This window comes from Hyperolius riggenbachi, chromosome 4, assembly GCF_040937935.1.
Source record: "Hyperolius riggenbachi isolate aHypRig1 chromosome 4, aHypRig1.pri, whole genome shotgun sequence".
NCBI lineage: Eukaryota > Metazoa > Chordata > Amphibia > Anura > Hyperoliidae > Hyperolius > Hyperolius riggenbachi.
This window is the reverse complement of record NC_090649.1, coordinates 251,406,467-251,428,997: the sequence shown is the minus strand read 5'-3', so window position 1 is coordinate 251,428,997 and position 22,531 is coordinate 251,406,467. Positions and strand designations below refer to the sequence as shown.

The 22,531-nt window shown below is 42.7% G+C and overlaps 2 protein-coding genes across 4 annotated transcripts in view; one reads left to right on the top strand and one right to left on the bottom strand.

Moving 5' to 3' along the window:
- Positions 1–16,431, bottom strand: part of ZNF292 (zinc finger protein 292) — a 70,410-nt gene extending 53,979 nt beyond the window's left edge. The window contains exon 1 of the mRNA XM_068231122.1: positions 14,047–16,431. Coding sequence (XP_068087223.1) covers positions 14,047–14,121 — 75 coding nt within the window. The 5' untranslated portion in view covers positions 14,122–16,431. The remainder of the gene's footprint in view (positions 1–14,046) is intronic.
- Positions 1–22,531, top strand: part of CGA (glycoprotein hormones, alpha polypeptide) — a 45,694-nt gene that overhangs the window by 1,478 nt on the left and 21,685 nt on the right. For 2 of the 3 annotated variants that reach the window (XM_068231123.1, XM_068231125.1), the window contains exon 2: positions 7,011–7,069. The gene's annotated coding sequence lies outside the window, so the exon portion shown is untranslated. Of the gene's footprint in view, positions 1–7,010; positions 7,070–16,040; positions 16,199–22,531 lie in introns of all 3 variants that reach the window. The other variant, XM_068231126.1, reaches the window with a different exon arrangement.

Below are 22,531 nucleotides of genomic sequence, written 5' to 3'. Positions count from 1 at the left end.
GGCTGCTATAACCATAGAAAACGCATAGGAAGTGGGTAGAACGTCCAGATTTGCTAGCCAGTGTGTTGCCTCCTTTCTGTTTCTCATTGGTTTCAGCTGTGCGGACGGTGCAGTCAGGATCCGGTCCCAGGTGCGGCGGCCGGATCCGACGTACGTGAAAAATAGAGCAAGTTGGAAAAGTGTCCGGAGTCCGTATCCGGTCTGCGTGGAACGGACGAGTATGTACGCATCCATAGACTATCATTGGATTGCCAAACGTCCGTTCTGTTTGTACAGTATACGTTCCGGATCCGGTCCGGAAAATCCTGACTGCTAACGCAAATGTGAACCTTGCCTAACATGGTGTTGGCCTCTTGTCCATGAGCAGTTGAATTGTGTGCTCAGTTACCAGTTGCAGTTACCAGGGAGCAACAAGCAGTTACCAGGTAGCAGTGAGCAGTTATGAGAGTTTGAAAGGCACTTCACTGCCTATCGACTGTCTGTGGAAAAGAGGCCTAGTTGATAGGCACTGAAATGCCTCTCAAACTCTAACAACCTCTTGCTGCTGCCTGGTAACTACGCACTGCTGCTTGGCAATTGCTTGCTGAGCACCCCCTTTAACTGACCATGGCGAAAAAGCTCCAGGAACGGCTGGGATGTAAATATTTTCCTTGCCGGCTCCAGCGCAGGCGGAAATAGCCAATCACTGTTGGGCTGCTCTACTGCGCAGGCGCAAGTCTCCTGCGTAGTAGTGCGGACCCCACAGAGATCTGCTAATTTCGCCTATCTCTGTGCTAAAAGCCGCACCAGTGCCCCCACTGGAGCCAGGGGAACTTTTTTTTGTTACAGAGTCTCTTTAATAGGGAACAGCTCTCCAATCACAGTATCCTCTTACAGCACAAAGCATTGTGATTGGCCAAATAGTGTGGGCATAGTTTACTACAACCTACTGGAAACCTAGTAGTTTGAGAGTGCCATCCATTTAATTACGGTAGCTGAATTTCCCGATGATGTTTCCTGGTATGTCCCCTAATGCTGGGAATACACCATACAATTTTCTATTAAGGGGCCCATACACTTATACTATTTCCCGCCGATATACAGCAGATTCGATCACTGTGATTGATTCTGCTGTGAAATCGTTGCGCAAACGCTGACCGAACGATCTATTTCCGTCCGAAACCGATTGTTCTCGTCGATCTGTCCGCGCAGAAGGTTTTGCTCGATCGCCGGTGGGTCGGGAGTGCGTCGATAGCGGCGTTCGAATGTCTGTCGACTGACGCTAGCGGTAATGCATTACCTGTTCCGATGGCGCGTGTACCCGCTGTCTCTTCTCCGCACTGGGCTCCAGGGCTCTGGCTGGCTTCACTTCCTGTCGGGGGAAGTTTCATTAAATAGTAGAGCGCCCTCTACTGTTTAAACTTCCCCCGGCAGGAAGTAAAGTGAAGCTGGAGCCGAGAGCGGAGAAGAGGCAGGGGAGACCGGGGGACTTGCGCCGGCCGGATCAGGTAATGTATGGGGGGGGGACGCGGTGGCAGCTCCACAGTTTGTGAATCGGTTCCATGGTGAAATCTATTCAAAGTCTGTTTGCAGTGTAGGCAGCCAATAGATCCCTCTTTGATCCGATTCGATCACAGAGGGATCTATCTGCTGGTCGATCTGATGGCAATCGACCAGTGTATGGCAGCCTTTAGATTTTTTGTTATGCTGGGAATACACGAGTCGACCCACCGGCCCGATTAGCCGCCGGATCGACTCCCACCATGTCCCCGCGGGCGCCCGGATCGATTCCCGCACGCGGAATCGATACGCCGCGTGATCGGACACGTCGGAAATTATCAGTCGAGCCATCAGCGGCTCGATTGATAAGGCAGAAATGCACCGTCTATTCCCAGCATTAGATTTACCTGCCAGATAGATAATTTCCAACATGTTGGAAATTATCTAACCATCTATCTGCCTAGCAATTAGGCATTGTTCTACTCAGCAGGGGATAACCATAAAGCTGGGGATACACGGTATGTTTTCCCCCTTATCAATCGAGCCGCTGATAACTCAATTGATAATTTTTGACAGGTCCGATGACCCTTCTCAATCCCCGTCCGCTCGATCAATAGCGGGGAGTCGAGCGGAAGATAAGGGGACGCAGCGGGAGTCGATCCGGCAGCTAATCGAGCCTCCAGGTCGTACCGTGTATCCCCAGCATAAGACATCACACAGAGACAATGACTAGTCTCTACAGAAAATCTAACAGAAATTTGTATGGTGTATTTCCAGCATAAAGGGGCCCATACACTTAACGGTTTTCCCGCCGATATACAGCACATTCGATCACTGTGATCGAATCTGCTGTGAAATCGTTGCGCAAATGCTGACTGAACGATCGATTTCGGTCCGAATCGATCGTTCCCATTGATCTGTCCGTGCGGAAAATTTCGCTCGATCACCGGCGGGTCGGGAGTGCGTCGATCGCGGCGTTTGACCGACGCTACCGGCAATACATTACCTGATCCGGCCGGCGCGTATCCCCGCTGTCACTGCTGCTCCTTCTCCGCTGGGCTCCGGCAGGCTTCACTTCTACCTGTCCTGACAGGAGGTTTAAACAGTAGAGCGCCCTCTATTGTTTAAGCTTCCCCGGACAGGAAGTACAGTGAAGCTGGAGCCCAGAACGGAGAAGGAGACGGGGACTCGTGCCGGCCGGATCAGGTAATGTATGCAGGGGGGGCAGCGGCAGCTTCACAGATGGTGAATCGATTTCATGCTGAAATCGATTCACAATCTGTTTGCAGTAAAGGCAGCCATACGATCCCTCTTTGATCAGATTCGATCAGAGAGGGATCTATCTGTTGGTCGATCTGATGGCAAATCGACCAGTGTTTGGCCACCCTTAAAGGCCCCTTTTCCAGAAGCAATTGATTGGCTGTGAAAAGCCTCTCAAATTCTCAGAACTGCTTGCTGCTGCATTTTCCCGAGGAAAAGAGGCCTAAAGCAGACTTGCGTCCATAAAATTACCAGGCCATCTCGGCATCTTGGGGATGCAGCAGGAACCTTCATAGGGAAATTGATTGAATGGACAGTATCTTAATAAACTTTAAAGGGGCACTACAGCGAAAAACTGTAAAATTTAAAATATGTGCAAACATATACAAATAAGACGTACATTTTTTTCCAGAGTAAAATAACCATATATTACTTCTCTTCAGTAGAAATCTGACAGAAGTGACAGGTTTTGGACTAGTCCATCTCTTCATAGGGGATTCTCAGCAAGGCTTTTACTCTTTATAAAGATATTCCCAAAAAATGATTTAAAGAGGAACTCCAGTGAAAATAATGTAATTAAAAAAGTGCTTCATTTTTACAATAATTATGTATAAATGATTTAGTCAGTGTTTGCTCATTGTAACATCTTTCCTCTCCCTGATTTACATTCTGACATTTATCACATGGTGACATTTTTACTGTGGGCAGGTTATGTAGCTGCTACTAGTTGTTTTGGCCGTTAGAGACAGCTGTAAGCAGCTATTTCCTGTCTGTGAACATTGTTACATTGTGGCAGTTTGCCAGGAGCACTGCGGTCCTCAGAGCTTCTTGTGGGAGGGGTTTTACCACAATATCAGTCATACAGCGTCCCCTGATGGTCTGTTTGTGAAAAGCAATATATTTCTCATGTAAAAGGGGGTATCAGCTACTGATTGGGATAAAGTTAAATTCTTGGTTGGAGTTCTTCTTTAAACAGTGATGCTGGCCAGCCTCCCTGCTTGCTACACAGTTTTTGGCAGTTGGACAGAGCAACTGCCATTCACTAAGTGCTTTTGAAAATAAATATATCCCTGAGAATCCCCTATAAAGAGATGGACTAGTCCAAAACCTGTCAGATTTCTACTACCTACTGTAACTGACAGCAATATAGGAGAAAAGTAATTTATGGCTCATTTTACTCTGGAAAAAATGTACTTCTTATTTGTATATGTTTGCACATATTTTAAATTTTACAGTTTTTCGCTGTAGTGCCCCTTTAAGGCCTCGTTCACATCATATGCGCTTCCGTGCGCATATGGAAGCGCGTATGATGTGCTGAGACTGCCCTTCTACCGTTCACATCTACTGCGCTGCGCAGCAGTACGATGTGCTGGGAAGCGCTTGCGTACTGCTGCCTGCATTTTGCTCGCAAGCGCAGAGCTGATCCCATCACTGTCAATGGATGGGATCAGCGGCGCAGATGGCGTGCGAAACAATCAACCAAGTTAGACTTAGTTCAAACTGCAAATCGGAAAACGATTGCTATTTTCCAAGCGATTTATTCCCTCAAGCGCAATCGCTCAGAAAATGCTTTATGCAGGACAATTGCGATTTAATACAAATCGCAATGCCGCAGTAGGATTACCTTCATAGGGTTACATTGTATATTCATCGATCAGCGAGCTCCCCAGAAGCGTTGGGTTTTCTAAAACTCAATATGGACAAGACTGAAATGGTAATCTTCTCACCTCACAATTCAATGCCCCTGCCTTACATCACTTTCTGTTGATGCCACTTCTATAACACCTGTACCCCAGACTGGCTGTCTAGGTTTAATACTGGACTCAAGTCTCTTATTCAAACCACACATTGACAAACTATCCTCCTCTTGTCGCTTCCACCTAAAGAACATCTCCTGCATCCGCCCTTTTCTTACACAGGACACTACCAAACTTCCGGGGCATGCCAATTCTTTCACAACTAGACTATTGCAACTCTCTGCTCTGCGGCCTCCCTGCCAACCGTTTAGCCCCGCTACAGTCCATTATGAACTCTGCTGCACGACTCATCCACCTCTTCTCCCACTTCTCCAGCCCAATGCCCCTCTGTCTGTACCTTCACTGGCTGCCAGTTACACAAAGGATACAATTTAAAATCCTTAATCTCGCCTACAAACCTCTCCACAACCTAGATCCTTCCTATCTAAATCAATGTATTTCCAGATACCAATCTCCGCTTTACTAACAATATTCTCCTATCTTCTTCTCTGGTCGCCTCTTCTCACTCCCGCTTATAAGACTTCTCTACATCCTCTCCCCACCTCTGGAACACTCTCCCTCAACACAACCATCACTCACCCACTGTTTTTAGGCGCAATCTAAAAACTCACCTCTTCAGGCAAGCATACTCTCCTACCTAGGACACTTTGTCCACTGACCACCATTTCTGCCACCCCATACACAGCTTCCCTTTACCTACTGTCCTATCCCTTAACCTCCTTGCCGGTTATCCTGAGCTCAGCTCGAGGTAATCTGCGTAGGAGGATTTCTCAGGCCCCGCTGGGCCGATTTGCATAATTTTTTTTTGTTACATGCAGCTAGCACTTTGCTAGCTGCTTGTAACATTCGATCGCCACCGCTCGTCGCCGATTCGCCGCCCCCCCCCCTCCAGACCCCTTGCGCAGCCTGGCCAATCAGTGCCAGGCAGCGCTGAGGGGTGGATCGGGATTCCCGCTGACGTCATCCCGCCCCGTCACCATGACGCCCGGAGAAGCCCAGCAGGAAATCCCGTTCTCAACGGGATTTCCTGCTTACTCTGATCGCCGGATGCGATCGGAGTGGGTGGGGGGGATGCCGCTGAACACACAGCATGCTGCACTTTCACTACATCGTGCAGCGTTACATGTAATGCAACGTGGGCACTGTGAACAGCCCACTTGTGTTACATTGCTGTGCGTTGGGGGAGCGTTACAGGCTGCACTAACGTGCGCCTGTAACGTCCCACTGTGAAAGCAGCCTAAACCTTTAAGGGCTCGTTCACACTACAAGAGCTTTTCTAAGCTCTTTACAAGAGCTTTTCTAAAAGCTCTTGCTAATGTTATCTGCTTTACAAGAGCTTTTCTTAAAGCTCTTGCTAACGTTATCCTATTATTCTGTTCACACTGGAGTGATGTAATTTTGTAAAAATCCCCCATAACAATGCATTAGCAAGAGCTTTTAAAACCTCTGGCGTTTAAAAAGCTCTTGTAGTTTGAATCAGCCCTTAGGCCTGGAACCCACTACAAAACGCAATCGCTAGCGTTTTGTGTGAGCATTTTGTAAGAGATTTCATGAGCGTTTTTGGCAGCGATTTTAAAAAGTGCAACGTTTTTGCCAGCGGTTGTGTAGCGATTAGCGGTTTTAATTCTGATTGGTCCTTTCAATGAATTTTAATTTCTTTACAGTGTGCAGTAACTTCAAAACGCTAGCAAAATTGCTCTGTGTAGGTTTTGATGAGCGATTATGCCAGTGTATATATACTTTACATTGCAGAAACGCTAACACTAAACACTAAAAATGCTGCATGGCCTGCGTTTTGGTAATTGCAATCGCTCCAGTGGAATTTGGCCCATCCATTAACATTAGCTGAGCATTTAGGGAAATCGCTAGCGGTTTGAATCGCTCACTAAATTTTCACAAAATCGCTCTAGTGGGTTCCAGGCCTTATGCTGGATACACACGTTAAGATTTCCCGTTCGATTCCCGGGATCGAATGGATCGGATCGATTATTTCCAACATGCTCGATTCGGATTTCGATCGTTTCTGCCGTCGATTTGCATGTTAAGTATGCATCCCGGGAATTGAACGGGAAATCTCAACGTGTGTATCCAGCATTAGACTGTAAGGCCTTTTGGCCAGGGCCCTCTTCCCCTTTTCTCTCACAATGCTGTATGTGTGTGCATTTCACACTCCTGTGTAAAAATATGTAGTTGATTTGTTCACTGCATCAGCTGTACTGCACCATTGTCTTGTATTAACTGTTGCATTGTTTATTTTGTATTGTTATACCCTGTATGCTGTGGTACAGCACCACGGAAGATGGCTATATAAATCAATAATAATAATAATGGGTGGCATGTGTAGATATCTGAGGTAAAAAAAATATATATACTGTATATTTAAAAGAAATTGGCCCTATTTGTTGCAAACAACAGCTATGGAAGTGTTCTTCTCACAACGATAATTCCACACATACCTTTTCTCTACACATAATGCCATTTTTAGAAAATAATGCTTTTTTTCTGAATTTACAGAGAGCAAAATGGCAGCCCACATCACAGAGACAGCGCATTCAGCAGCTCTGGCCTACAAGGTGAGATGATACTATGCATTAGCAAAGTGATGCTATTTAGATATGGAAATCCTGACAGAGAAGAGATGAAGTGAAGGAATGCTCAGGAAGGTTTGCTTGTTCACATCTAGAGCGTTTTCTGCCTTTTTTCAAGCGCAAACGATTTTCAAAATCACCCACAAAACCCTTGTGCAATGATTCTCTATGAGAAGGTTCATATCAGTGCGTTTCGTCCGTTTTGCGCTCCGCAAAGTGGTGCCTGTACCATTTTTGGGGCGATTTTGCTCTAATGGAAGGTATAGGAAGAACACTAAACGCTCACAAAACCGCTTTATGCAGCGATTGCGTTCACGTTTTTAATAATAAATACATTGTGTTTATTCTTTTCTGGGTCAAAGAGTTCACTTCCTGACTAACGCCAGGAAGTGACAAAACGGAAATTGCTCTGCAAAAGCGCTTACAAAAGCACTTTGCACAAAATCGTAGCGCGCAGTGGAGTGCCTTGAGGGGGGAAAACGCGCAAAAAATCAAAAATCGCTTGCGTTGGCGATTTCCATTTTAGATGTGAACAAGGCCTAAAGGAGCCCTAGAGCCAGGAATGTGGAGGACTTTCATAAAATGCTACTAGCCTAGCTGTTGTGCTGATTCTCTACCTTTAAATACTTTCTAATTCACTAACTTGAGTCTCGTACACACGCTGGAAGAAATGTGGGCAATAACTCTCTGCTGAGGATAGCGTTTGTGCAGCGGCCCCCTACGCCTCGGCCAGCGATCAGCCTGGCAGATTAATACAGCCGAGCGCTGGCTGACAGCATTTTTCTCCCCACACATCCTGGCCCTCACACACCTTGGCCCTCCTCGCCCCCCCATAGCGACACAACATGTTACTGTTTCTGGACAATGTGGAGGAGAATGTACTTTTTGCATGGATGTTGACCAGGTTCTGAAATAAGCCGTTTCTTATAACACACACAGTGTATTGCAGTACACACACATTATAACGCATATGTTGCACAATGCAGTTAGTGTTAACCCAGCCTTAGGTTGCCGCTTAGCACTAGCATATTTTATATATTTTATTGTTTTATGTATTATTATTTTTTTAATCAGCTTCTCACCCAAACCTTTTTAGTCTACTGACCCTTATGCAGGCTGGTATGGCTGATTTGGCCACAGTGGGGCTTTGCTGTCTGAATGACATCAGCAAATAAGTGGTCCTTGATGTGAGGCGCTTTGAACCAGGGGTTAAATACGCTCCCCCACTTGGAAGTATTGCCCAGCACCCTCCCCCCCCCCCCCCCCACACTGTTTTGTGCAATGGGCGGGCTGGAAGGAGGACAGTTTGGCATGCATGATGTCATGGCTTGCGAATGCGCAAGTGCTTGAGGGATGAGAAGGCTAGCCAGATGCAGCCTTAATGTCTCTGTACGTTTATACTTGAGGCTTACCTGTCCTTTTTACGGTATCCGGTATTTTTTGATTTAACTCTTTGTGGGTAGGGGATGGGATACTAACATACCTCTGTATTCATTCTATCTCTACAAGTCACTGGCCAAGGGCTATCACCACATGAAGGAGCATTCTCCTTGGGCTTGAGCCCCTTGCCCTTCCTAATTTACTGAGGAAAGATATCCAATGATCTACCACCAATACTTTGTAAACAGACACATTATGGAGATTTTCCCTGATTTACCTTTCTTTCAGACAAACGATTATCAGAAGTGCATTAAGTAAGCCAGGAATTCAAGGCATGTTTTCCTTCAACAGCAGAGGGTGTGAGATCTGACTATATATTTTGTCCACAAGCTGAAAACAAATACCAAATTCATTGCAATACGATATTACGCCAGACCATTTCTATGCATTGTCTAATACTGTATTATGTACATGGTACTTTGCACAAAATGCCTTTCTGGAGGTATCTATGATAGGATAGAATATGCACACAAGAATAAACCATCACTGCTTTAAAATCCATAGCAATTATAGGGGCAACACAGTGAGCTAACATTTCTGTTAATCAGACCCATATCATGTGAGATGTAAAAATGCCTGTGCTCAAAGTTAATTTTCAAACTGAATGATCAAGAAAAAATTCTGAATGCAAGTTTATGAAAATTTTCGATGTGCTGATAGGGGGTCAGACCTCTGAGTCTGGTTTCCTGACACCTCAATTAATAGCTTGGATTCAGCAAAGATATATATATATATATATATATATATATATATATATATATATATATATATATATATATATATATATATATATATATATATATATATATATATATATATATATATATATATATATATATATATATATATACACATACATGCTAGATGGAACTCAGCACGCCACAGAGACAGCTGAGCCCATTGATAAACAGTTGTTTGGAATTGGAGATTGTACTAGATTGAACAGGCGTTAAACGACAATTGCGGCACCCATCATCTAAGCAAATGAATGGACAACCATTGGTATGCTGGTTTACTGTTGTTTGCACAAACGCCGCACACAATCCCGTTGTTTTCCATCGTCTCGTTTCATCCTGGATGCTACATGAAGTGTCCAGGATTGGCTAACTGAAGCACTTACGTGTTCCAAAACACACGATAAGCAAATGCTCCCTCCCAGTCAGCAATCCGCCATTTTATATGGTCCACAGACAGCCCGTCAGCTAATCAAGTGAAATGGTATACACCCATGTCTGCAGTACCAAATCCAGCAGGAATTGCATAAATTCAGCAACATCGAAGATTAGGTCACAAGCAGGGTGCAACACGTGCAGGTAGCCTCTCACTTTGCACCCCTCCCTAACCACTTACCCAATACTGCATACTGGAAGCTGCAAAAAAGAAATGTAAAAACACAAACACTGGTGTACATGGCAGAGGCCCTGAGCTCTGCCACTGCCTGGGACCCCTGAATCCCCATTTGACTTACGCCTGCGCAGTAGAGCGGTCCGCATTCCGACTGGGAATGGCTTTTTCCGCCTGATCCTGAGCCAAGAGCCGCTACTGTGCCTGCACTGGAGCCAGGGAAGGTAAATATTGCAGGCGCTACTGCCACAGCCAGCCACAGCCTGACAAATTGTCGGCTGTGGCTTACAAGGGGCACAGCGAGACCACCGTGGGACGAAGGAAAATGGGGGAAGCCTCCGGAGGTAAGTACCCCCCCCCCCCCCCGGGGCACTTTTTAAAGTTACAGAGTCTCTTTAAGGCTGGTTTCACACCAGACACCAAATCAGACCATTTTCCTGGACTGAAAAATGATTGATAATTGGACATGTTGACTAATCCTATGTTATCTGTAGGATTAATTCAGACATTTACATTTGAACATATCAATTGTGTCCGTTAGGGTAGAAGAATGCAAAGTCCTGTCCTTCACAACTTTCCAGACAACACACAGAAAATGGACATGTTCGCTGTGGTAGCCTTTGTTTGTATGGCCAAATTGCATTGGTCTCTGGTTGATTAAGAAGGCCATGGGCTGGAGCCCCAGAGTTTCATGGTGTTGACTGACTCAATTGGAGCTTTATCACTGATATCTGATTGCTACACCTCATCTCACAATGCATTTCTAACCACCCGAAAGCCCCATCTACACGATACGATTCTTTGTGCGATTCGATTACGATTCAATTTACGATCCAATTAAGTCCGACATGTCCGATCAGCATTCGATTTAATTCGATTTGCCATTGTTTTGCAGTGGCGAATTGAATTGAATCGAATCTCGATCGGACATGTCGAATTTAATTGGATCGTAAATAGAATCGCACAGAGAAGCGTATTGTGTAAATTGGGCTTAAGGGGGGCCATATATCTGGCAATTTTGCGGCCAATCGACCATCCAATTTGATAATTACAATCGAATGGGATGAAAATTGCTGCAAACTAGCATGCCCAATTGACAATTTGACCGATTTCGAACCGAAATCGTTTGAATGTATTGATTGAGCATGCTGGAAAATCTCTGGCCAACTGGTCAATCGGGTGTGCAGCGGTAATGGCATGCGATATTGGGAGAAGTGATGAACGGGATGGAACCCCCTGCCACTGTCTCCCCAAAGGTTCATGTGCCCCCGTGCATTAGAATATCTTCCCTGTCCACTGCCACCGGGCATGTCCAGCCCCCCAGATTCTGCATTAGCACTGCACGTGGCTGCCGGCGCATAGCACGTGGGGCGTGTGGGTGACATCACTAAGCTGATTCCTGAAAAAATTCATGCTAAAAACGAAAGGAAATAGGCCTGTGGTGTATGGGCAGCCAACAGATCTTTCACTGAGCAGATTCGATCAGAGAGATCTGTCTCTTGGTCGATCTGCCCATCATCGCTAGATGTATGGGCACCTTAATAATACCTTAATAATCATGTATGCCATGGGCACCTTAATAACCATGTGTGCTATACTCATTTGATCCGTTTGTACTACATTATTTACATAGAGTGGCCTCAAGGTGTCACAATTCTCTGGTGTTTTCCGTCTCTCTATTGTAAGTTTTCATTTAAGGTGGCCATACACCAGGCGACTTGGCGGCCGGTCGACCATCCAATTCCGATTATTATAATCGAATTGGATGAAAATCGGTGCTGCAAACAAAGTGCATGCCCGATCGACAATGCAACCAATTTCATGCCACAATTGCTCGCATTATTTGATTGCACATGCTGCAAGATGTCGGGCCATCGTGGTCGGTCGGGTGCGTGATGGTAACAGCGAGCAATATCAGGACGAGTGACAAAACTGCTGGTGCTATTTATGTATGTATAAATGTATGTGCATGTTTATGTATGTGCATTTATATATTACCTGTCCTGTGTCGCGGTGCCCATCCTCTTCCGAATCCACTGCTTTTCCCATACACGCTGCTGACGCATAGCATGCCGGTATAGCATACACATGCGTGCCACGATGACTGAAGTGTATAGGGAAAAATGGCCAATTTGAAGATGGACAGGCACTGAAGACGGACACAGTATGGTAATGTATAAATGCATCAAAGTATGCCACAGCGCTGGTGATCAGGGTTGTCAGAAGCATTGTGACAGCTCTACAGAGGGATTTCTGAAGTGAATTATGCTTGTGCTTCTGACACCCCTTATCACCAGCGCTGTAGCATACTTTGATGCATAACTGATTGGATACCAGGATTTGTCCAGCTGTGGCAGCGGTGTTATTGAGGTGTAATGCCGGGAGAATTCAGGTGGCATTGCTGCAGCACCTCTGGCCCATACTTATGTGGTAATGTGTAAATGCACATACATTTATACATTGGGGAACAGCAACGAGGCGTCGAATGCGGCATGCTCGGCCGATTCCCGAGAGATTTCATGCTGAAATTGATTGGGAATCGGCCTGCGGTGTATGGGCAGCTGACAGATCTCTATCTAATCAGATTTGATTAATGGTGGCCATACATGGTACAATTTTTTTCATACAATCTTACCATTTCTATGTAGTAGCAAAGGAAGGCAAACAGAGTCCGGGCACCAGCTAGCAAAGGTCATGCATAAACTCCTTTATTCCTTCCCCAAGATCCCTGACAGAAATTTGCAAGGCCTAACAGCCGTTTCACAGATAAATCTGCTTCTTCAGAGGCAACAACATATTTGTTGCCTCTGAAGAAGCAGATTTATCTGTGAAACGGCTGTTAGGCCTTGCAAATTTCTGTCAGGGATCTTGGGGAAGGAATAAAGGAGTTTATGCATGACCTTTGCTAGCTGGTGCCCGGACTCTGTTTGCCTTCCTTTGCTACAATTGTACCTGGTTACTCCGGAGGCACGGCGTATAACCCCTGCTACCCCCTTGGAGCTGCCAATCAGAGCATCTAGTGCCACCCTACGTGCATCTTTTCCTTTGCCATTTCTATGTAGTATAAGGGTAAATTAAGTGAATATACTGAAAGGATAATTTAGGCAGTTCCCTTATATTACATAGAAATGGTAAGATTGTATGAAAAAATTGTACCATGTATGGCCACCATAACAGAGAGATTTGTCTCTTGGTTGAATCTGCCCATCATCGCTAGATGTATGGCTACCTTTTCACCGTATGTGCCAGGATTAATAATGGGCCCAATCCAAGTCACTTTTTCTCCTAAGTTTTGTCCCAGGAAATACTTTTTTATCTTCTGTTTAAAATACATTTTCAGCACTGCATTTGGAAAGGTGCCAAAAAGTAGGTGAAAAAGTACTGTCAGAATTATTTGCTTTGTTGCTGCTGGCATAAAAGGCATTTTATTGATAAGATGTGAAAATATTATTTCAGAGAAAACGTAGGAGAAAAAGTTTATTGGATCGGACCCAATATTGCATCAGTCTAGGTGATTTTGTGAATTGTAAACAGAACTGCTTCAGTGTGTTTATCTAGTCCCTGGCAAATGGGTTAGTTTTTTAGATGCTGTAGGGCCCAGTAAGGGCTGAAACCCACTAGAAGCTTTTTCTAAGTGCTAGTGATTTGAAAAATCTCTTGCTAATGCAATGCTATGTGGGATTTTTATAAAATCGCATCGCTCTAGTGGGATCAAACCCATAACATTACATTAGCAAGAGCTTTTCAAATCACTAAACGCTCAGAAAAGCGCTGCTAGTGGGTTCCAGGCCTAAAAAAAAGTAAATTAGAAATACCTGAGAGCACTACCAAGGAGTGTAAAAAACACCTCCCTATTAATGGGCCTTATCCCCTCATATATAGTGAGGGTGGGCTAGCCGTGTCTACAAGAAACGCCTGCCAATAGGCCAAGGCCTCAAATATTTTGTCAATACTATTAATGCATGATTGCGAAGGACATAAGTAAAGCCATTAAAAAGGTGTTTACGGTAATATTATGCACTAAATGGATAAACTTTTTTTTAAAATTCAAAATAGATTACCCCAATTCATGTAAGAGTTGAAGTAAATTCACAGAATCATCCACAAATCCCCCAAGTCACTATTACAGTAATATTTTACACACATAAACTAAAGACTGTACAAGATGTGTTACTCACATGTGGCGTTGGCTTTTCTGTCCTTTCGTGTGTCTCTGGATCATCTCCATAAGCTATTGTGCATATCAATCTCATTGGCGGATATTTTGTAGTTCACCATGGAGTCTGTTTTCCTTGTATGGAAGAGAGTGGGCTGGCTGTAATTTCACACAAAAATCCCATAGGCTGGAGTCAAGATGGAAGAGTTGCTTGTCATTACTAGAGATATCATTCCTACTATTCACTCTTATCCAGATAGAACTGTGGGGCCTGGATAAATATCTTCCATTTCACTAATCATCCAATCCTATCAGTTAATATCAGTTGTTATTCCTTTAAAAATGCAAAGCAACTGAAGTGAACACAAAATCGTCATCTTCAGCTGCATCATACTACGGTGCAAATAAAAATCGGATTTAGCAAAGGGTTGGTTTGCTTGAAATTGTACGTAATTCTGTATCAACCTAAGGTGAAGAAAAAAGAAGTGCTTTAAATCTGCATCCTGAAAAGATTTTGTAATCACAGATTTTTTCCAATATGAAGGTCTCAAAGAAAGTCCTAGCTCAAGGCTTCAAGCACATAGCTTTCCCACTGTGAAGTACTTCCTCTTTCTTTAGGCTATGCTGCATACGGGAGAAGGCACTTCCTGTCAACCACCAATTTAGTCAAGACTGTGAAAAGGAAATCCTGCATTTTAATCATATTTTATGTTACAGTGTGACATAGCTAAATATGAGGACTTTCAATTTTTACTTAAGCACCACTCTTCCATGTGTATTATGGGCCAGAGTGTTGCTGTAGTGCAAGGTTTATTTCCACTTCATGGCAGAAACCTTGCGGGAACCTTGCATTAAGGTGGAAGTTACATGAAGAGATGGAGGCATGAGTTGTAGAACTGAGTCTCCAGAGTGTGGGGAGGTTTTCATGTTATTCATTCAGGAAGTTACCAGTTATATTCCCAACATGTTTTTAGCGGTAGCCCTCCTCTAACTACAACAGTTAAGAAGTGGATCTTCAAGGGTCCAACAAAACCATTGGCTGGTAATATCTTTATGGAGCGTAGGCCATACTGTCCAGGAGTATTCTGATGTTGCAAAGGTCAGCTCTGTGAAGATCTGCATTTTACATTTACGTGCTTAGAATATGTCATGGTACAACTGGCCGCTTTCTTTTGCAATACTATCAACATTCCTTTTGGTGCATCTCTATTCTTCTAGTGACTTTAGAAGCTGTTTAGATGTAAATAAAATCCCATCAAGTTGAACCTGTACAGTAGTAGTAGTAGTGATTAAACTAAAGCCTGTGTGGAATAGTTCTGAGGTAGCTGCGCTTGTTCCTTCTTCTTAGCTTGCTTCAGAAGCTGCTTGTGTGTCTATTAAAACGCTGAGATAAGCTTTTGCTCTTTGCATATAGTGCAGCGTCCATGAAGAGTGTTTAGCTGTTCTCACACATGCTGTACACTGGAGGGGCACCATCTGACAGCACAAAAATAGCTTTTCGTAAAATGCTGTTTTGTAATTGTTTTTTTCGCCTCATCCATTTCCAAGGTGTGTTTTCTTTCTGCACTTTGTGGGACAGGAGCCTGCCCTTTGGTGCGTCTTGTTGAGGTAGGCCACAGATGCCATGTGCTGCAAGTCCATTATTCACAGTGTGGCTTAGCAATCATCTGTTTCCAGGCAGACATTTCCTTCCACATAAACAACTGCACAGGGCAGCATACCTTCCCTTAACAGCAGTGTGATGCAGGCAGTGCAGAAATATTCTGTTTTTCCAACATTTTCCTTTCCTTGAACGTTTCCTCCACAGATGTCCTTGTGCTAAGCCAGTATTTTTTCTGTGTAATTGGTTTAATTTATCCTTGGTATATTTTTTTGTAATTTCCAAGCCAGAGGAATCGCAGCATCCAGAGTTGCCTCTCATCAGTCTGATGGTAGTGAAATGTTAACAGATTGTCCATTATTGCTGGATGTATGTAAAAAATCCATACTTTTCCCTCCTCTCCAATTACTTCCTAGGAGCAGGCATGAAACGTATGAAGCACGCTGGTCTGTCCTCTTCTGTTTCCTGATCTCCTGATACCGTGTCACAGGAAGGTGGGGCCACACATTGCTGGTCTTCAGTTGTTTCAATCCACACAGAAAAGGAAGGATGACCTGCAGGGCAGAAAAAAAGGGTAAATGGGGAGAATACAACCAAGGGAAAGACTAAGAAATATGATGAAAGAGTGCAGTGAAACACTGAATGAGTTTGAGTTGGTCAAAAGAGTGCAGTGCTGCATTTCCATATTACAGTGTCAGCTCTTCACAAGCTTGCTTTGCAGTGCCCAGGAAAATGGCTAGAAGGTGAAAACACTATTTGTGAAGGAGTTATTTTTAGGCTGGAGAGCAGAGACGGTGGGACTACAGAGTAGGCAGAGAGGGAGTAATGAAGTGAAAGAGCTGAGCTGGAAGGGGAGGAGTGACTTTACAGTAGAGAAGGAGGAACACAAAGGAGGGGCTGCACTACAAAATGGATAAACATGTTTGACTTATCTGGTGCACAAGGAAAGTACTGGTCCATACAGATAGCAAGATGATTGCATTGCCTTGTGCTACTCTGAAATAGTATTGTTTATATATGGGAGAACAACTGAATGCTGTTGGATAAAGCGATCATTCATTTAGGGCTAGTTGATCATTTCATAATGGCTGACAGGGGCAGGCTGCAGGTTTTGTGCAAGACACAAGTGAGCACATGGTCACAAATACACATAAACCTACATTAAATCTAACATTTTACTTTGGCCATAAGAACTTGTCACATCCTTACTTTCATTGCTGAACTGTCAGTGGAAACATAATGGGGTCAGGTCTTGGGCTGGAATGGTTATACTTTACATTTGAAGTTTAATGCACGTTAGATATGACCAGCATCAATGGTAATGCTTTTGTTTCTATCAGCATTGACCATAATAACTCTTACCTTAATAATTATTATACATGGAACATTTTTAAAGGACACCTTTATTTATTTCCTTTTAAACAATACCAGTTGCCTGGCAGCCCTGCAATCTATTTGGCTGCAGCAGTGTCTGAATAACACCAGAAACAAGCATGCAGCTAATCTTGTAAGATCTGACAATAATGTCAGGAACACCTGATCTGCATGTTTGTTCAGGGGCTATGGCTAAACGTATTGGAAGCAGAGGATCAGCAAGACAGCCAGATAACTGGTATTGCTTAATATGGCAGCCTCCATATCCCTCTCACTACAGTTGTCCCTTAAATCAAGGCAGTGAGGTTGTGAATCATTGGTGTCCTCTTAAGTTAATTGTGTATACATGTTTTGTTTTATTTATGTGTGAACATGACACAACTAACACTGGTAAAACTTAGTTTAATGTAGCATGGCTCTCAAAGGGTTATAGCTAATTTACTCGTCTGCCAATGGACATCAATGCATGGAAATCCATTGGATTTTCAAGAGACATGATATGTGTCTGTTTTCATGCATTCTTCTGGGTCATTTGTAATGCAGACTAGCAGCACACGTATTTCCTTTGTGACAGTAGCTAGCTAGCACAGTGTAATTCTCTGCTGCACATGTACGCTGTGCTTCAGCTAAGACTATGGCAGTGTTCATAAGAGCTGAAACACTCCTGTGGTGACATGCAGCAGTGGAGAGGAAAGGCTCCTCCTGCTTTCACTAGTTCTCAGCATAACTGCTTTCATAACTTCGGACATGTTAGTTTTAATGTACATTACATAAATATATGTTTCTGCCACACTGCAGCAGATCAAGGATGGTGTCCAAGTCCTTAAGGCTGTGTTATTTCCCTTATATTTAGTATGACCAGACAATCATAGCTTAAAGAGAACCTGAAGCAAGAAGTATATAGAGGTTGCCATATGTATTTCCTTTTAAACAATACCAGTTGCCTGGCAACCATGCTGATCAATATATCTTTTTACATATGCTGATCAATATGGTTGCAGTAGTTTCTGAATCACACTTGAAACAAGCATGCAGCTAATCTTGTGAGATGTTTTTCTAAAACATCTTATCTGCATGCTTGTCCAGGATCTATGGCTAAAGTATTAGAAGCAGAGGATCACCAGAACAGGCAGGTAACTGGTATTGAAATAACAAAAACCTCAGAGATCAATGTTATTTCAGTAATTGGTTGTGTGAAGCACAAGGTAGTAGGTTATATTTAAGGTAACTGGTATTGTTTAAAATTAAATGTCATCCCCCATACGTCTCTCACTTCAGTTCCCCTTTAACATGCACAACAAATATATTGACCCCAGATGTGTGCATTGTGTGCATCCTAAGAAGACTGCAGCCAAGCAGCCCTGTTATAATTATATGTAATTTTATTTTCTAACACAAAGCCACATTTTGCTTCAGATTTGATCTGTCAGATAAACCAAACATAAACTGGGCATACATTATTAGTTTAGGTAAATCATTGATATGTACTTGATATGGATTGTTTACCTGTTTGATGCCTTGCACTAATCAATATCATATCAGATCTCAGTAGAGTTGTGATCTGTCAGCACCAGTTTTATATTGCCTGCTGTTGTACAAGTGAGCTGGATGCTCAAAAGAAAAACAAAAAAACACAAAAAAGATGGGAGGCCAATCTTGTGTAGTGCATACATAGCATTGAATAATTGAATTATAACTGTTGATGTAGGAATGCTCTTGGAGGAAGGTTGCACATGTGGGGAATGACGGCCCTCACTCGGTTAAACACAGATGGCAGCCGCTCTGCCCAAGTAAAATATTTTATGCAAAAGAACATGAAAAATCAAACCCCCAACTGGAGAGATCAGTAGAATCAGAATCTAGAGGTGCCCAAAAATCATAAAATACACTAAGAGCTGTTTAAAATAAATTAGAAGGCTGCTTGCAGCATTTTAATCACTTTTATTTGATAGAAGCACAAAAACAACGCATTTCGTGGTAGACTCTACTTCTTCAGGTCAATAAAAATGTGCCTTCAAAGAGAGCAGTATGCTGCATGAGCGCTAATGCTGTATACTGCTCTATGTGGAGATGCATTTTTATTGAACTGAAGAAGCAGTGTCTACCGTGAACCATGGTGTCTGATTTTTGTGCTTATATTCAATAAAAATAAATTGAAAATCTTCAAGCAGTCATCTGTAAGGTATCACCACTTTCCTTATTTTAAATGGTTCTTATGGAATTTTATAATATTTGGGCACCTCTAGTATCTCCTCCTGATGTGGTAAAAAGCGAATGCAGCTGTCACTCACGTAGTGCTTTGCCCGCGGCCCCTGGACTCCAGCCATATCAATTAGATTAAGACCTGCCTTTATCAATTGATTTTTTTATTGATACAGTTTATAAAATGATTTATATGCAATTATGTTATTGATCAATGTACAATTATATTGATTTCATAATGTTCACCAATTAAAATTGATTGAGTATAGATTTTTTAATAGGTTTGAGTATATTTTCAGTAGATAAATTTTTTTTTTATTGAATCTAATGCTTAATCTTTGTAAATCTATTGTTTACTTACATTCACAAAGAACTGTGAAGGCCAAGCCATACAAACTGTGGCCAGTCTGTGCCCTCACTCTACAGTCACTGGGAAATTTGATTGATCTGAAGAGCAAATCAAATCTGAAAAATAATTGGGATATGTGTGATTATCACAAAAGCTACCAGCAGATATCAAGCAATTATCTCCTAATTTAGCTTTTTACAGCTGGATTGGAGAAACAATGTCTATAGCCACCTCCTCAATCAGCTTTGCTTGGGTTAGAAAGATCAGTTCAGGATTATCTTAGCTAAATGCTTCTTTTCTCAGGACAGTAGAGACTTCTGTTTTCCTTCACCTCTCGGTCCCACTACCATCTAGTGTCTGTAGGATGTATAACTCTCGCCATGTTGGATTTTCTACTAAGATGCCATTAAAGTGGTGTTTCACCCGGGTAGAAATTTCACTGTGCACCATGACCCTACTTAGGTCAGTTTCAGACTGCGGATTGGCGTCAGCAGTGCGGTCCGGGAAATTAATTAATACACAATAATCCCCATCTGGCAACAGGTAAAGCAAGAAGTGACATTCACATGCGCGGAAGCGTATTGCTAAAATACCCTTCTGCGCATGCGTGATGCATTAAACTTGTGGCGGCCACATGTGTCGCCATAGACTTACATGACTGGCCCACCATACGTCGCCATAGAACAGCGCAGTGACCTAGATTAGCCCTTGAGACGGGGATGCGGCGAAAACGACACTTCCATCGTATCACACCCCGTCTGTATGAAAGTCCCCATAGCCTTTCATTGCCCTGGGGTGAGCTGCAATACCGCACCGCCCCAGTGTGAAAGGCCCCAAAGTGTTCCTATATTAAATAGCAAAGGTTACCTTGAGCTCTGTTTGCCAGCAGTGTAAGGTGTTGAGCCTGATGATAAAGTGGGCAGTGCTAATAATTCTAAGTTGATGCAGGATTATGCAAATTTTTTATACAAATGTATGCAACTTGAAAATCGATAAATTGAATCCCATCCCAGCAGAATTTCATTGGTCCATTTTTAAGTTGCATTTATTTTCTTACAAAGTTTGCATTATCCTGCATCAACTTAGAATTATTTGTATCTCATTGACCATCCCTACCCAGTATGGAGACACTAAGGGAGACGCAAAGGGGGAACATGGTGCACATCAATATTTCCAATAATAATAAAGGATAATATTAAATTAGTAAAATTATTAGTAATATGAAAATATTACTGTAAATCATTGTGAATATTGGAGATTGTCAATAAGATGGAAATAATTCCGACTTGCATGCACATTTATGGCGAATTGTTTGCCACTGTGAATTTAGGCAATCAAAAGCACTTCCTCTTAGTTTTGGTTAGTCCATTTATAAGCTACATACAGTTTGCATTAAATTTGCATGCACACTGCAATTATTTACATTTTATTCACCATTTTTAATTTGTATGACTTTTTTTTGGTGAAGCAAGTGAAGTGTGGTCTGGTGTTAGTCGAGGTGCAGAAATGCAGACATCAAACCAACAAACGTTGATTCCGGTAATACCTTTAATTACTAACTGTAACTGTGTACACTTAGTTTTGAAAGCTTGCAATAATCCATTAAAGATCTCACCGGAATCAACGTTTGTTGGTTTGATGTCTGCATTTATGACTTTTTTATACATATAGAGGAGTAGAGTATTATATCAAGATAGCAATTGATTGAAGCAGACAGTTTTGATTAAGGATGATCCCAGTTCCTGGCTAAGAGCCTGGTAGGGAACACCATCCATGTTTGTACCTGCCTGCCTCATCCCTTTGCTGCCCAGGAGGAAGCAGAGGCAGGAGGTGGACGTGAGCAGGTAATAGTTCTTTGCAAAGGAAGACAGCCCCGATCTGCTGGCAGCTTCATAGATTTGGAATTGATTTGTGATTTTGGAAAGGGATAGCTAGAAGATGTGGGTTAAATCCTATTAAGCCTTAAAAAATGTACATGCCACAAAGCAAAACCATCTCTAGAAGTGTTGATGGCTTTTAATGAAAATGGATCTGATCTCAATATTCTATTAAATAAGAAGTGTATCAAAGAGTACAAACGACTAAGCAGGCTCCAAGTAACAAGTGCAATTAGGTGAGGTCAGGGAAGATACTGGCAGAATCATTAAAGAGGGAAACAGATTCTAGCCTTATTGGTAAAATTGAGGATAAAGTAGGTAACTTCTGTTATACACCTCCCCCCCCACGGGCATCTCTTATTGGTTATCTGAAGGCTCCTAGTTTACCATATATGAATGATGAAGAAACAATTGGATTTCCATTTTGTGGAACAGAATTTGAGAAAGTAGTCCCCTGCTCTACAAAGGGTAAAAGACGTGGGCTTAGTGGATTTAGAATGGATGTCTATTGAATCTTCCAGAAAATGATTGAGCCCCACTTTTGTACATTGGTTAATGCAAGGGAAGACAGTGAATTTTTTCTTCTTCAAAAGATACAAACACAGCAGTTATCACAGTATTACTGAAGAAGGGAAGGACCTTCAAGAATGCTCCCATTACCGCACAGTTTAATTAACATGGATGTAAAAACCTATTCCATAATTTTAGCAACAAAAATGGATAGTGTTATGAAATCCATCCTGGATAAACAACGAGATAAAAAAAAAAGACTCATTCAAGATAATATCTTCTTGGCTATAAACTTTTTTTTTCACAGTTGCCACAACAATTTAGAAGAGGCAATTCTTGTTACTTTAGATGTGGAAAAAGCATTTGATCCGCAATTGGGAAACTTGTTTCTAGCCAAGTATGATGTTGGCAATTCCTTCTTTAACAGAATAAGAGGTTTTGCGACTCAAATGGCAAGTGTCAAGGTTAATGTCCACATTTCTAAGGATTTTATTATGAGTAAGGGGATTAGACAAGGATGACCACTTCCCCCTCTCATTTAATCTTTACCTAAAGGCACTTAACAAAACTTTTCAGGATGATCCAAATGTCAAGG